At 39.1% G+C, this 17228-nt stretch overlaps 3 protein-coding genes across 6 annotated transcripts in view; 1 reads left to right on the forward strand and 2 right to left on the reverse strand.

Moving 5' to 3' along the window:
- ano2b (anoctamin 2b) overlaps positions 1-3474 on the forward strand; it is a 36957-nt gene extending 33483 nt beyond the window's left edge. For both annotated transcript variants that reach the window (XM_079868250.1, XM_079868251.1), the window contains one exon: positions 564-3474. In XM_079868250.1, coding sequence (XP_079724376.1) covers positions 564-932 — 369 coding nt within the window. In that variant the 3' untranslated portion in view covers positions 933-3474. The remainder of the gene's footprint in view (positions 1-563) is intronic.
- Positions 3475-5292: 1818 nt separating this feature from the next.
- LOC307156703 (uncharacterized protein) lies at positions 5293-11536 on the reverse strand (the record flags this gene model as incomplete). 2 transcript variants are annotated; one of them, XM_079868184.1, is made up of 5 exons in its annotated part: positions 5293-6992; positions 7375-7467; positions 10807-10875; positions 11270-11312; positions 11519-11536. In XM_079868184.1, 4 exons carry the CDS (start codon positions 11309-11311, stop codon positions 6903-6905), a joined length of 294 nt encoding a protein of 97 aa, XP_079724310.1. In that variant the 3' UTR covers positions 5293-6902. The 2 variants fall into 2 exon arrangements, with proteins under 2 accessions (XP_079724310.1, XP_079724309.1); XM_079868183.1 differs by lacking the exon at positions 11519-11536 and adding an exon at positions 10971-11090 and having other exon boundaries at positions 11270-11311.
- The window catches only part of ntf3 (neurotrophin 3), a 35067-nt gene continuing 28965 nt past the window's right edge, over positions 11127-17228 (reverse strand). For both annotated transcript variants that reach the window (XM_079868182.1, XM_079868181.1), the window contains exon 2: positions 11127-16577. In XM_079868182.1, the coding sequence (XP_079724308.1) occupies positions 15804-16577 (774 nt within the window). In that variant the 3' untranslated portion in view covers positions 11127-15803. The remainder of the gene's footprint in view (positions 16578-17228) is intronic.

The following is a 17228-nucleotide window of genomic DNA, read 5'->3' on the forward strand; positions in this document are numbered from 1 at the left end:
AAAAAGGGTTTCCACAAACATATTAAGCTGTGCAACTGTTTGCAACATTGGTAATAATAATAAATGTTTCTTGAGCAGAAAATCAGCATATTAGACTGATTTCTGAAGGATCATGCACTGAAGACTGGAGTAATAATGCTGAAAATTCAGCTTTGCATCACAACAGGAATAACTGATATTTGAAAATATATCCAAAAGAAAGCATTTTTATTTTTTTTTATAATATTTCACAACATTACTGTATTTTTTATCAAATGCACCCTTGTTAAGCAGAAACCTTTTCTTTCAAAAACACGTAAAATATTTTTTGAATGGAAATGTACATATAAACTGCATATGAGATTGCTTTTTCTTCATGACTATATAAGCCTCATGATCAAGAACTCAATGTATAGACATCACTGGCAGAGTGCCAATACCTAAAATGCTGTCTGGTGTGGAAAATATCCTCCATCTATTGAATAGAAAGATATATGTTTTCCTCACAGCCACTGATGTGTATCATCTCCTGTTCCCCACCCATGAATGTATATATAAACTTACGTGTTCTTCCACTCCTCCAGAACCTGGTGATAACCATGAGCATGCTGGTGGCCTGGGTCATCCCGGACGTGCCCAAAAACATCAGCGAGCAGCTGAAGAAGGAGAAGACTCTTCTGGTGGACGTCTTCCTAAACGAGGAAAAGGAGAAGTTGCAGCTGATTCAGAGCCTGTTCTCTAAAGATCTGTCCAAAGACCAGCAGGATGAGGTGCAGGTGTCGGATCAGACCTCGCTGCCCCTTCAGGAAACCCACCCTGGACCGGTCCTTTCCGCCCCGTCCCCGGGCTCCACAGCTCCCCGCACCCGGCCCCGAGCTGCAAGCTTCAGCCAATTCACCCGCCAGATGTCCATGTCTCCCCGCAGCGACATCACCCAGCACACGGCCGTGTGAAGGAGGTCGGGCGAGAGAAGATGAGTCTACCGGTGGAGCGTGTTTAACAGTGCCTGGGCGCTAAGTTTTGAGGATTTGCCGAAGTTTGAGGCTCTGTGTTGGGAGTTTTGGGAATCAGGTGTTGTCACTCCTTTTGGTCTCTGAACTGTATGTCTGAATGCCTGTTTTTAAACCCTCAGATGTTCCTAGCGTTTTCAGGGACATCTGACACACAAACTTGAGCTTCAATAGGACCGCTTGCAGATGCAGTCATTTCATATGCATTGGCGTTCGCCGAGCACAGGAACACGAGCGGGTCTCTTGGAATGTTTTTCTCCTTGATCTGTTCTTGAACGAGGATGTTTGTCGGTACAAACTCATAAAGAGCAGCACACATTTGGTGACGTTGCGTAATCTGTACATGCTGTCCAAATGCAAATTGCTTTGCACATTGTCCACGAGATGTAGCATATAACGGCAAATAATAACCCTTCATTTTCTCAGGTAACAGCGTCACTGTAGGCTGTATTTGTTCTCATCAATATGACCATTGTTGGGTTAATAAAGACTTTGATGCGTGTTAGTAAGGTAAGATGCAAAGAACACAATTACGATGTGGTACTGCGACTGTGGTATTCTGTGAAATGTGTGGCGTTTTGTCTTTTTAACGTCCCAGCCCAATCGTAATGTAACACATTAAGGCAATATGTAATTAAACTCAAGTTTGTCAATCCATATATTTATGCTATGCCTCCTTCTGATAAAGTGCAGGGCTGTAGATTGGGATCACACAGCATTCGCTGTATTAATGATTGTGGAGCAGCTGGTCTTTTTGTGCCATGTCATCTGTAATCCTCCCATGAATTTGCCGTCACCGGTGTGGGAAGGTTGAAGGGGGGTTACTGTCATCCAGGGAGGAAACATGGATGGATGTTGTGTGCCAACATCTGGCCATCAAGTCATCATTCACTATGCCTCATAGGACTTAATACTCATGCAAGAAGAATAAATATTTAATCCCAATTATGCGCTAGTGGATTTTCTTTCTCGCCTTCAAGGCATTGTGCTACGAGTCCCGCAGGGTCAATTCACTTGTGTTCCTGACTGTTGTTTGTTGTAATACCCTGATGATTGGCACACATGCTTAACAAAGCTATCTTTACCCAGTAGACACTGCTTCTCTATTCTCTTTTTCAGATTTACCAGGGCAGGATTTTGATCTTTTTGTGTTTTCACCTCAGAGCCACATTTGATTTATCCCTGGGGTCTGGACTTTACAATTCAAGAGGATTAAGATCTTGGCATTTACCATGAAGTCTATCCTATGTGCTTTATAGTTTCATGACAAAACCAGGCTGAAAAATACACATAAATATTTGTATTTCCCACAGATTAAAAAGCATGAGATGTGAGCAAAAGTTAAGCAGCTCAAGTCCAGAGGACTGCTGCCATGCAACTTACCAGCCCAGCTTGAATGCCCAACTCATTTGACGGGCATCTAAGGTTGAGGCGTGTTTTTACCCCCTCCGGCCTCTACTGGTTGCTATGTAGATATGAAAGTTGGACTGGCTGATATGGCGGTCCGATTTGACTACTGACACGTGATAAATGCAGCAGCAGGCAAAAGCAAAATAAGTTCATTAAGCGATGCAATGTTTGAAATGCTTATTACTGTTACAAGTGTCAAATTATTAGCTGTTAAAAATGTACTGATACAAAGTTTTTATGAGTAAGTGTACATGACTTTAAACATACATAAACATATATGAGTCAAAATTTGCCAAGGGGTAATTAAATGTAACAAATCATGTCATAAAAATCACACTATTTCATAAAAATCACCTGTAAAGTTTATAATATAAAATTACATCAGCATATGCGAGTGAAATTGGAGGGACTCATAATCACTCATTTAACAGTTCATCTATTACCAAAAAGATCAGTCAAGAATAGAAAATGATTGAAAACATCCGGTAGTGTGGGTTTTATGCTATTTTTTGCTCTTCTTGCTAGAATTTTATGCTATTTTATGACTCACTGGACCTCTGCTTCATGTAAATATACAGTGTATTGTGCATGTTATTTTTTGACAGACATCGATGTTGTGATATATTTAAATGATCTGGATTTGAAAACAGATGGATCCTAAGGTAATAATTATTTATTTCTTAGCTGGCAAGTATTCAGTGAGGTGATTGATGTCCATGAGTGTGTTATGTCCATGTTTTTAGTTAATATTCCAACCGACAGTCAGCCTAAGTTTTTGACAGACGTGATAATCTGCGTAAGGGGTGATCAAACTATGTTTGATTTTTTGGGTAATTATAAAACATTTTAAATTCTTTTTACACAGTTAATTATACTTATTTTATAGAATTAAGATTATTTTGTTACTCAGAGACTGACATGTTTGGCTTGTCAAAAATGTTACATTCAGCTGTCGCTAATTTGTTGACTTTTGAAAATCAAGTACATTTTTCACAAGGAAAGGAGTGTTTTGATGAACAAAGTTGATTTTATTGCCTCTTATAACAAATCTAATAAAATTCAGATTTTAATAGTGAAAATCACTTTTTAAAACTGTTGCTCCATTATTACCCCTCAGCAGATTTTGACTCATATTGAAAGCTACTATTCATTTCTTGGTAATTTCTATATTTTTTAATATTACTTGCACTTTTTAACTGAGATATGGACTGGGATATTTTGCAAATGTATTATACTTGCTAAAATGGAAACAATAAACATATATTATGGGAAATATTTAAGGCAAACAATATATAACAAAAGCTTTAAACCCACATCCATTGTCTCTAGCAATATCTTTAAATCTGCAGTCAGTGTTGATGCAATACTCTTGGCTTCATTAAACAAAAAAGACGACGAGAACTCTTTCAAAATAAATTAAAATCTTGATGAAAAATCAGATTGGAAGTTCTTAAGGTTTTAAGGTTTAATAAGGGTTTTCAAGTGTCCTCGCATGTACTCTTGCACAATCACAATTCAACTTGCTGCTCGCTGCCGTCTGGAAGTATCTTGTTGGTACGTAATCTTCTCCAAAGCCTTTATTCATCACACACAGCAGTGATACAAGAGCAGGGACGGATTTACCTGGTAATTAGGATTGGTTCTCTGTCTCTTACTGATTCTACTATCTTGGTTATGCATAACATCCGCATACACAGCATAGTATGAGCTGGTATTAGTTACATCAGTGATATTGTGGTTTTGATTTAACTGCAGCGTATTCTCGCTCAAGTTGAAGACACACAATGCTGTGCATGGTAGGATTGTGATGTCAGAGACTGGTTTCTGAATTAAACATCGGCACATGGGGATGAGAAAGGAACCTGGAATGAGATCTGTGACAAACCTGAATCTCTCTCTCCCACAGGGCGTTTCTTCCAAGGGTGAGATGACGCACGGGGTGGTCACTTAAAATGCTGGAGTCAATGCATTGTTAATGTGAGGAGGATTTTTGATTAGCCTAACTGAAGCACAGCATCACTAAACTATCAGAGGACACCTGCAGAGTTTCACAATTCCCAGGCTGCTTGCGTGTTTTCTGGATAATTATTCTTTGCATGCACATTTCCACTGTTAAGATATTGTGTTTTCTTGTACTAGTCATACAACTTTTTCGCTCAATGCACGTTTCGAGACGTTACATTTAGATTCTTTATATAACACTGAGTCTAAAGACAGAAGAGAGGCACTGGGGGTTGCATTCAGGTTCACTTCTTTTAAATAGCCTAAAGCACTGGCTTTTATCTGGAGTCGTTACACACCAGGCTTTCACATGGTTTCAGGTGTTAGCTACACTTGAAGGTTGCACCATTGTGCATTTCCACGGAAGCTCTGCCAATGGCACATTCCATAGTCAACTAGACTGAACCTTCAGATGACCTGATTTGTGAGTGATAGCCATTCATTTCCTGTATCTTTCTTCTTTTCCCTGTCTTAGGGTATTGTGTTTGGAATGGAATACTAGCTTAATACTACTACTAAATATTATAAGTGCACTGCCTACGATTTTTCAAAACTTGACAAAATGCAACTATAAACGGTGGAACGTTGTTGTCACATGACCTGATTGATTATGTTGCATGTGATTCATATGTGATCTATATAAGTTTTTATTATATTGGGCAGATCAGATAATAACCCCTTTCACACAGCAATCCTGGTAAATTACTATAATATTACCTGAATGATTTTTCCGGTAAATACTCAAATGCACTGTTCTCACAAGCAATGCCGTATACCGTATTTTTTCCCGGTACCATTCACACATCACCAGTACCTGCACCGTTTTCTTCATCCACCTGAATAAGGAGAAGAGCTTTAGTTTTATTTTTGTTCCTTTTTTATTTTATTTTTTACTTCTGAGTGACAGACGTGAGGGGAGGATCACACAGAATGCAGTTTTGCTCTTAAAAATACAAGGCGCATAATAGCTATGACTGGGTCAAAGCAAACTTCTTAGGTCAAGTCCTGACCTATGTGCTCATATACTGGTAATCTTCATTCTTTGTTCACACATAGCATCATACTGGTAATTTACTGATAATGTTGCAACTTCTCATACCGGGAAATTGCCAGAACAGATGACAGTTGAAAAGTTCCTGTTCACACATGATCTCATTACGGTAATTTACCGGTAATTTAGTTACCAGTAAAGACTGTGTGAAGGGGGCTAACGATTGTTACTACTTCCAGTTCATTCCCACAATGCAATACATCAATGCACTTTCATTTCCAGGAAGGTCAAGATGCAGTTTGCTCTGTTGCATTCTACATATTTTGCAAATGTATAGGTCTGCAGGTATTTCATGCATACTGAAAACTGGCACAGTACGTACCAGAATGTTAGTATGCTATTCTGAACTTCTACTCTAGTGCTCTGCTTTGACCATGTAGATTTATGAGAAAGAAGGGCCATGGCCTAGAAATGCTCAAAATGAGAAAATAACTTTTGAATGACCCAAAATGGCTTAGAAACATTTAATGTGCTAAATGGAGGGGTGTAAGGGTGGTAAAGCTGGCAGGGAAAATTACTGTTTCATTTAAGATGGAATGCTTCAGTATGGTGGGATAAATTGCTCTAGAACTATTTGCTGGAACGCTTGTTTTAAAAAAGACTCTAGCGTGTCGTAAGGTAGCATTTCACTGAAATGTGTCCCGCAGTGCACATTAAGGGTGTAGAATAAATCAATCCTGTACTGCCCAGTTGTACTATAGTGAGTCTGTCATGAAATAAACACAACAGAGCACATGGAGGTGATGTAGAGCAGCGTGCAGAAAGGAATTCTGGGATTTGAGGATGTGTGACACTAGAGACTGTAGCATTTTTCTGGCCCTCAGGGGTCAGACATGCTGTAACATGATCCTGCTGTGTTCTTCTCCCTTAATGCTAGACCTGTACCACTGGAACCACCTGTTTCTTTCTCTTCCATCCTTTCTTTATGCATTCTCTATTCTCATCCATCTCCATCACCACCTTTTGTGCTGGAGATCCCCAAAGATGCATAAAAGACTCTGAAAGACATGAGAATTAATTGCTTCTTGTTCTCTTTTGAATCTGTGCTGTTTGTCTTTACCTCAGGTCTCCCTCCTCACCACAGAGTCATGCGATTTATTGTCCATTTATACTCATCTGCTGCAATAATACAGTGAAACATCTGACATGTGACGCACATTACGCCGGTAGCAGTGATTTATTTGCCACACAGTCAGCGAGCTTGCTATTTAATCATTTTGAACATCAAATAAGCCATAACTCACTCGGTTAGTGTCTTTGAGTTTATGTAAGAGGTAGAGATATGATTTCTTAAGTTACATAATTTTCTGCTTAAGGTTTAAACAGTCTAATATTAACACATCTTCAGGAGTTATGCTACCACTACACATCTGTAATATATCATATAAAGCTTTGTTAGCAGTTTAAGTATTTGAATGGATTGGAGTTTTACCATTTAATAGTAAACACAGTTACAGTCTCATCAGAAGGTGCTTGACGGTCTCGTTTGCAGAATCTGGATCTAGACCCAAATCCTGAAGCACAACTTGCTTCTGAAAGTCCTGGAAATTAAAATTGAGATGCATTAATATCTGAGATGATATATGAAGATACATTGTAGGTGAACTTCCTGAACTTTTACGGACCATTTTCTCCTTTCGACAATGTGTTGCAATGGTGTTTTTTTTAAACATGAAATTTGAATAATATGTTATGACATTTTTATGTGCATTTTTTGGTGTCTGTAGATGTAATCTGTGCCTGTCTATTGCTGCGAGTCAGGTAGGTATGGTATTGGTTAGCATACTTTGCATTAGATACGTTCAACATCTGGTCACATTCAGTCATACTGCTTTTGGGCCTCACATTTGTACCTTGGAATAGTACTAGTGTTTCTGTGTGTGTGTCATAAACAGTCTGTATGTGTGTCCGGACAAACCTCACCCTAAATTCTCGTAGTCGGTCTAGTTTTGCATGGATGGTCTTGCGTTGGACAGTCAGCTCGGCCACATGACTTTTCCACTGCTCTTCTTTCTCCTTTTACAGACACAAATACACAACATGTTCATAGTTCTTAGAAAGAGTCAGAAATTGTGAAGACAGGATTCTAATACTGGGTTTATTGAGGGGCATGCAGCTTTGTAATAATATTAGGCTGTTGTTATGAAACCATTAATTTTGATAATAGCATTAAGGGTCTATATTTATGTTGCAGTTTCCTTTTAAACTCTTCAGTCCACTTATAATGTTAGTCAAGGATTCTTTTACCAAATTTAGCCTTACGTAACATTTTCCATCCTCTTTGTCTCTTAGAAATAAACTGCTTGTTTGTCCTATTATACAGTAGTGGACAAAAGTGATGTCTGGAGGGCATGTTTGTTTTTAATGACCCTACATATTCGAGTAAACATCAGAATATGAGATAAATATTTATTAAATATGAGGGAAGAACAAAACATGAAACTTGGTCAAGGTATTTATCTGACAACTATAGCAGGTATGCAAAAAATGCATTGAAAAAGCAAAAAGCACACATTGACTACAACATAATCAGTTGTTAATATTTCATTGGTATGTTCAAACTTTTTTTGTATGACCGCCCGGTAAAAAATTGCCTGCACAATTTGTCATTGCGTTATCAAATAAAACAATTGACTCCAGTCCAAGCACAACGACGCAATATGCTCACAAAATATTTAACAAATTCTTAATAGTAGCAATCTCTTCGTATGTTAATACTTTAATCATAATCAGAATGTTCCAAGTTGCTTGATACCGATTAGACATTAAAATGTTAATCTGACTTGTTATATGTTAGTGTGCACATGGTTGTGATGTCAATGATTATTTCTGAATTATTTACTTTCCATAAATGACTATAGTGACAATGACTATAAATCTCAAAGTAGAAAACTGGTTTGATCTTCAGCAGAAATTACACAGAAATTTATTTCCAAATTGTCTAATGTTATTTCAAGCTTCTTATGGCTTAGAAGCAAGCCTGTATCTGAGGGCCGATGCAGTGAGGTAGAACCTGATGTAGGGCTGCAGGAATGAGGATAGGCTTGACCTTTGACCTATGTAGGCTTCAGCCAGATCTTCTGTGGGTGCTACTTCCCGTCTCTAATGTGATACTATAAGCCAGGCAGTAAATGTAGCTGTGCTCGGCATATGGAAGACGTTGAAACACATCGCCTTCTATTCAAACTAATAAGAGAAAAAACAGGCTGTAACACCTCTTCCCTCAGAGGATTGAAACAGTCACAGGCTGTTCTCTACTAGCAACACACACTCACAAACACACAGAGGGTGGGGTTATCCGTTGGGATCTAAAGTTTGGGGGATGTAGGTTATGAATGACAACAGGATCAAATACGCACATGGGAAACAAAAGTAAGTACTTCTTCCCTGACCCTTCTGTACATTAATCAGAGGACGGACACGCTGCAAACCTGAAAACTCGCCGGGAGACTCTGAGCAGCTGGAGAGGAAGGAAGTGAGAGCGGTGGACTGTCTGTTTGTAGCCTTTAGATATTAGAAAGGCAGAACTCAAGGCTATTCCACCGACTTGACTGAGAGAGTCCCATTGGGGATTCTTCTTAAGCGAGCGTGGAGTTAAAAAAGGCGTTGCAGGAATTCCTCAAGCTGTTGAATTTATGACAACGGCCAAGTGGACAACAACAATATGACTGTCCTTCAGTGACCTCACACTTGGCTGTTAGACTTGGACGCAGACCATGTGCAGCTGGGGGCTTCATCAACTTACACAAACAGTCCCTGAGCGTCCTGCACAACAGCTACACGGTAGCATGAGCTTTCCACCGTTGTATCTTGCATGCACAGTTTTAGTTTCATGCCCACAGACCGTTCATAGTTCTCTCACTGCATGTAAAATCACAAGCTTGGGGTGCATATTTATCATCATTTCTTAAAGGGTAATAGACCCTTTTCACACAGTTATATTTTCATTTTTTTTTAAATGTACATTTATAACATATGTATTAGTGTATTAGTTAACGCTGCCATTTTAGTGTTGCTAATACAACAGCTGACATCTTTCTCTCTTCTGGCCAATGTAAAAAAATTATGAATATTTCATAGAAATGCTATTGTGGCTTCTTTCTTTCGCTATTGGCAAATGGGAATGCAAACATTTTTTGTAGTTTGTTTCTGATGATCACTATATAGGTTTATGACTTACTATGATGACGGGCAGAACCTCGGAAAAGTGAAAAGGGTCCATAGGTTAATATTATAAATAATTTCGAGGGAAAAAAATATTTTTGTATTTGCCAAAGTTCACAAGGTTTGTGGCTCAAGTTTTTTAAAAATATTAAATTTGATGTTTACTGTACAGTTATTCATTTAGCATACAAGTTAAATCCAAAGCGATTTAGCAATTTGTTATAAGAACATTAATATTTGCAGTGACTAATTCCAAGTATAAGCTTTGTTTATGATTTCAATTTTAAATTTGAGTCACATACAGTATAGAGGCCAAAAGTGTGCCCATCCTAGGAAAATTTACTTGTTCACCCTGTATTTAAATATTACTAAAATGTGTTAGAAAGTTGTGCTATGTTTTGCATAGTAAAATAAAACCCTTAGCTGTAGTTTGACTTTTTTGCCAAATCATTTTGTCAGATAAATACCTTAACAAAGTTTAGTGTATTGTTCTTTTCTCATATTTAAAAATATATATCTCTTATTTTGATGGTTTAATCCTTAAAGCAAATATTCCCTCCAGACATCGCTTTAGCACACTATAGCATGCAAGGTAGATATTGACACTCAAAGCTGTATATTTTGCTTTGTGTTTCTGTCTGAAATAATCAGTATTAGGTTTGGATGGACAACAATTGGACACTTTTCACAGATTTCTCCCAGTGTTTTCAATTAAATTTTTTTTTTTTTTTTTTTTGCATGCACACAGACTATTTTGAGTGGAATCATCTATTTACCCCGCTCCTAAATGCTAGATAAAAACAAAGCATAGGCTATTGTAGTTGATTTTTTTGATATGCCAGTCAGAAGGTTAACAGACAGAAAAAGCTGATTAAAGCAGACCAGACTTCACTCCACCTGCGCAGACTACCAAAGTCCTGTTTTTTAAATACTTTTATAGCAGAAATGATTGCATTAGTGTGTTTACCTGGGCAACCTGGCCTTACAATACAGAGGTCACTGCATGTGCAGCCAAAGTTAGCAACAATGCAGACGTAATGCAATCAAGCACAATTAGCCTGACAATGTAAGTCTGCCGAAGCAGGTCTGTCATCTCTGGACAGACTCAGACTGCGGACGGTGGAGACAGATATAATCAGTGTTATCACTGCAGATGGCAGTGCGGTGACTCTTTGACATTGGTCAACATACCTTCTGCCGTTCCTCTATCTCACGTTGCTTTTCTTGTTCCAGCTGCTCTCTCTCCAGTCGACGGCGGATCTAGCGGAACAGAGAATAACATAAGCATCGATGTGTTCATAAACAGACTTGTGGAGGTTTGAGTGAAGTTAACAAGAAAACAAGTTGATGTTTACCCTATCTTCTTGCTTTTCCTGACACTCACTCTCCTGACATGTGCTCTCCGGACTATTATCCTGCTTCCCAAGACTGTTTAAAAAAGTGTAATCTTCCTCCTTACAAAGATCTCGCATGCACTGAGTGGATAGTAAGGAAATGCACATGATGAGATATTAATTTAGCTTTTATTTATAGATGCCCAGCTGGTCACAGGCTAAATTTGCAGTCAAAGCAATTTTTTTGCAAGTCTTTTTTAAATGAATCTGATCTCACAGACCAAACATGCATGAAAAAGTTGCAATAGAAACATGAAAACCTTAGACATGGGAATTTGAGAAAATCTGTTCGCATGAGCCATCCTAAAAAAAAAGACAAAGTAGAAAAGCCACATTTTTTACAGTCACACAGTTTTTTTGTAAAAAGTTTTGTTACAACCATAAGTTAATTTTCACTGTGTCTTAAACACAACTACTGCACATACATATAGAATATCTCCTGCCTCCATTCATATAACTGCATCATTTTTGTCAAATTCAATTAGATGAGAATATCTCGGCCAGCTCACCTGGACTGGAGTTGTCTCTTCGCGCACTCCTTTCGTTTGCTTTCGTCTCCTTTTGTAAACCTCATACAAATGGTAATATACTGTGACGACGTGCAAAAGACATCATAGTTATTTCTGCACAAGGCTGCTAAAAAAAACACTGTGGTGCTAATAAAACTGTCCTTTCACTTTTGATTAATTGAATTGCCTCATGTCAATATGTTTCCTTCGCACTTCTGAACGAGGTTTCTGTTCGGACAGATCGACAATCAGGCTTCCCTGTCTCAGACCGTAATGTAGAAACCATAAGCCTGATCACAGGTCAGTAATGAACAGCACCTTCTAACAAATGCAATCAGCCTGCAGAAAAACACAGAGGTCAGAGTTGTTTTCAGTGATGTCATTGGATCTTCTGGAATGCATAGGCTTCAAAACATGATTTGATGGAAATGAGTTTGAGTGACACAGAGAGGCATTTTAACAGAAACCAGAGACGTGAGCAGCAAACCGAACCAAGAAAGTAGATCGTATGATGAACTTGTCTGTTGTGGAAAAAATGTATAGGTTTTAGATTTCGGTATTTGGATTGTTTTACTACTTTTAACCACTACAGCTTTCAGAGGCGCCGTGGTTTAGGTGTGAAGGTCAAGGGTTGAAACATCACTTTGACAACACTTTGAACTTTTAAGATCTGAAACAAGTTATTGCCAGTGTGTTTATTAATTTAAACACTTCTATTTGGACACTTATAGTTTTGGACCCCACTGACTTTCATTGCATGGACAAAAACAGTTCAAATGTCTACTTTTATATTCTACAGAAGTCTGAGGGTAAGAATTTTATGATTTTTGTGTGAACTATGCCTTGAATTCACACTTAAAAATGTATGAATGTTATTTGCATTTGAAAATAATAAAAAATAACAAATGGCATTTAAAGACAGAACAAGCTCACTCTTCACATACAGATGTCTGTTTTTAAACTGTAGATTAAGTTTTTAAGTTACAGTGTGTTACAGTGACGGTAGTTAAAGTGATAAACTTACACCTGTGTAAATTTGAAGAGAAATTACTTCATACATCCATTAAAAATAATCAAGCAGTTGATTAAAGTTAGTTGCTCCTGCAGATTTGAACTCAAGATGCAATGACGTTCACGTATTGTAAAAAAGTGTGACTTAAGTGTCCAAAGTGGTCAAATAAGATCATTGTACCCTATATTGACAGCTGGTTATTGCACTGATATGGACATGTAAAGAACGCTGGCATTTTTTTATCCTACCTCATTTAACTCTTTTCAGCAGTGATTTTTCAAGTTCACTCCGTCTCAGGCTTTGCTCTTAAGAACACACCGCAAGAGGATTATATGCTAATTAACCATGGCCCAGAGCTATTTTCTTCCTGTGGGTTCTGGCAAACGAATGTATTTATAGGTCACTGAAGGTTGTTTAGTCCTATGCTCCTTCCCCATGGTTTTAAATAGACCATCCATGTTTGATTAGAAACACACAGATCATCTCACAACTCGAGGCTGGGAAACATCATTGGGTTCTTTTCTGGGGATTTGTGAATGATTGAAATGAGATATATTAAACCCTACAGATGCCAATATTCATAGATTCCCAAAAGAACATAATCAGCAGGAAGATTTAAAAAAAAAAAAAAAAACTTTATTCAGACAAATCTCAGAGGAGGATGTTGTAGGCCAGATAAACAGCACTCCTTCAAGTATCAGCACGAGAAAGACATTTTGAGGGACATTACCATTATGGGAAAGTCTCTCTCTCTCAAAAAAATAAAATAACATAAAAAAAATAATACAAACAACGTGTACAGCCAAAAAAAAAAAAAAAAACTACTTCACTAAACAACGACCACCAAGCAGACAAGTCTTTCTTCTTTACTAAAATAGGGACTTTCCTCGCGACTTTCTCAATTTAGACATACCGGAGATAATTGTCTGAATATTATTAAGAAGCATGTAGTCCTTAAATAGAGTTCGGTGTGTTTTGGCACAGTTTCCTTTTCAGCATAAAAGAGTTATCCATGGGTATCAGCAATGGCCGTTGGTCCATTATAAGGTCGGTTGTAGTGGTTTAAAGCAGCAAGTATGCATGACACCAGCAGGGCTTTTCAAGACAGCATCAAATACATAGGAATGTTTCAGTGAAAGTCATCCAAGACTGAGCAAAGACAAAATTGTTTAGGGATCCTCATGTTCCAGTGTGTTACAGGAAAGGCAGTGCATTTGGACAAATGTGTGGGCCATTCCCAGCAGAATCCTTGAAAGGTCCTGTGTTCAGCATCTTATCCTGTTTTTCCGTAGAGGGCCGAACTGAAGCGGGACGATATTGAATTCGAAAAAGATGTGTTGTATCCTTGGTGGTCTGTGGTTCTGTTTCGAATCTGAGCTGACGCTCTGTTTCTCTGTCTCAGAACTTCACACCCAATACAAGCACTGGATATCCGGTCACAGAGTCAGAGCTTGTTTAAAACAGTTCGATTTTAGTGCCTTTATCTAACCACCCTCTTGTGAAGCATGAAAATGCAATAAAACAAATTTGATGTCAATCTTTTTCTAGCCACATCATAATAAACGATTGCATGCTAATAAAGTTTTATGTTCGGACATGGAGGACAAAGTCTTGGCACTTCACTTGATGTAATGGGTTTGGACCTCATTCTGGCTTATCTTGCTATGCTGATAGAGAAGTAAATATGTGTGGGTAACTAAAAATAACATCAATCCCACAAATGTTGGGTTCTACATGATGTTCCTTGGGGACACTTGGACAGTTCAGAGGTGACTTGAGTCACGTGTCACAAAGATAAGCCCGAACAAAAGCCGAGCCGCAGCTGCCTGGCTTTTAAAATGCTCTTCGTGTGACCCCGAACATGCTGTCTATATGCCTCACGCTTTTGCTTTTCATGTTGTCTTGGTTATATCATATTTATTGTGAAGCAGTACAAAGCATGATCTGCTCTGATGTATATTTAATCAGTTTGATGAAGAGGCTTACACATTTTGCAAAGTCATTGCGTATCGAACATCTTACTGCAGATATCATAGGAATCTCTTCACCTTAGTGTCTCAAGACTATCGAGTGAGTAGGTCTCCTTATATAAACGTACAGAAGGAAAGCATGGCAGGCCTTTTTATAACCGCAGCACACCGGCGAAATGCTTATCTCCTAAGATGAGTCTGACAAGAGGGAAACCCTCTTAAGGGGGAGATTACGTGTTCAAATCCCAGCTCTGCACGTATGTACATCGTCTTAAGGCAGCTTTACCTCTGTGTAAGACTACAGTGTCATTAGCAATGGCCCATTTATTTGTCCTTTTGTTTACATGCTGCTCTTATTCACGCTGGCTTCGCTCTTTAAGTTTGTAGAGTAGCAATTGATCAAAGTTGATGATCGAAAAGAGGCTAAAAGTGCACTAAGCTTATTTCTGGTGGTCGTGGTGGTCACACTGGACTCTGGCAGGCTGGGCGGGGCTTCTGATGAGGGGTGTGGCCAGTAGGAGGAGTCTTAGTGAACTGTAGTTTCATCATCCGACCCTTACAATTAATACTTGGCTGCTTTCGTCCCCACTTTGCCCTCTAAAATGATGTTGTGAATATTGCCTAAATACTTCCAGAAGGCCATCTAGAATCAATACACTGCCTAGATTGAATTTGTGAAATACTAAACCATATTTTTATATCACTTTTTGGTCCATATATTCTACTAGAATTGTGACTAATATTCCAGTGGTTTGCTCTGTTAGATGCATTTCGATTCTTTTCCATCATGTTTTCATGGTGTACAAAAAATATATATTTCTTAGGTATTTCATGCAGTTTTGATACACATATACTGTATGTTTACATATTTTCATACAACATCCCGGCTGTGATTCGTTTACCCAGATACTGACAGCCTGTTTCAGTAGAAAAACAGGTTTTCTTGAACAATACTGAAGTTAATATGATATTGAGTGATCTGTGTTTTCCATTGCAACTGTTCCCAAGGTCCAGGTATAGTGGAGTGACGTGTCCTCTGACTACGTGAGCAAGGCACAATTCAGCATGCAATGCTCCTGTAGCTTAGCGCCATTGCATGTTTTTGTAAGTCTCTCTCTCATTCTCTCTCTTTTTTTAAAAAGATTTTTCTTTGCAAACAGCTTAAATAAATAACAAGTATATTTATACATTATACATAGACATGTATAAACTATATGCATTCCATATAACTTAAATAATAATTTATATTTATATATTTACAGGGAACAATAGAAAGACAGTGGTTGAGTTGCTGCAGTGTTTTTCACGTCCTGCGGTGTTTGCGTGAGAGCGCGCAGACGCACGAGGTGTCTATCCGTATCCAGCGCCAACCCACCCAAGTTTTATCCTGAGTGAGCGCGCGCACGTAAGACTGCGAGGTTTTGCACTGCGAGTTCCAGTGCTTCTCGTCAATCCCCCGACAGCTGCCCTTGTTGTGCTTGGCGGTCTCACATTTTGTCTCGTAAAAGTACTGCTTTATGTCCGTGCGTCCCACATTGACGGACCCTAAAACCGTGACCGGTCGTCCCTGAATGTCCACGGCCGTAGTCCTGTCGGTCACCCACTGGCTCTTGCTGTCGCACACAGAGAACTCGGCCCTGTAGCTTTTGTGCTCGGCGTAGCGCTTCTGCCGTGTCTTGTTGCCGTCCTGGTTACTGACGAAGTCGTTGGTTAGGTAGAGTGGCGGCGGTTGCAGCGGAGGCCTTTCGCTCAGGAGCACGCGTGGCGAGTTGTAACGCTTGTGCTGACGCAGCAGCTCCGACGAGATGTCCGTCACGGGCTGATAGACGGTCGAGCTGACTTTCTCCCTGTAGTCGGTCACTGCGGGTGTGTTTAAGGTGGGGGAAGGAAGCGCGTCGAGGGCGTCCTGCTTCTGCCGGCTGCGGCTGATGTCGGCCTGCAGGAGCTTTATGATGAGCGTGTTGATGGGGTCCTGCGTGGGCCGCTGCTTGTCCATCGTAGAGGCTGAGATACCATAGAGGTACGCGAGGAACATCACGTACAGCAAGATGGACATCACTAGATTCACCTGTAAGATCTGTGAAGAAACAGGAGACGTTTTTGTAAGCACACACTCGGCAAAACGGTTTCCTTACAGTAGCAAACAAAGGAATTAACAAATGGCCCTGTGACAACACTGAATTCTCATGAAGCTCATTATTGACATGCTATAACAAAAATACACATCTGCATGGCGACAGAGCATTAATGGGTGTGCGCTGAAAGATGGCCTGCGGTGATATGAAGTTTGCTGGGCCTCCCTTATGGCATGTTTATTTGAGCGCCTGGCGCATCCATTTGGCCCGGTGTGCGTTCTGCTTCATGACTGAGAGCAATGGCATGAAACAGAAACCACAAAGTGCAAAACTCCCCGAGGCAAACTGTGTTGTCAAGTGTACATGGTATAAAAGATAAGACAATGTTTGAAGTGTAATCAAGCTCTTAAAGTTTATTCACCTTTTTTTTTTACATTTCGACTTGTTCCTCATGCATTGCACACTTAAAAATTACAGTGTACAAGTCAACTTTTATAATACTTTATAAGTCTTTTGAAGGATTAATGTAAAAGCATGCAAAACTACATAAGTTAACATGAACTAACATACTTCTAAAGTATTTCTACATTTACCACTACAGTGTTTTATAAAAAAATGTACCACTACATTTTTATACTCGAAAGTTATTTCAA

The sequence above is a fragment of the Squalius cephalus genome (genome assembly GCF_949319135.1).
Source record: "Squalius cephalus genome assembly, chromosome: 4".
NCBI classification, from domain to species: domain Eukaryota; kingdom Metazoa; phylum Chordata; class Actinopteri; order Cypriniformes; family Leuciscidae; genus Squalius; species Squalius cephalus.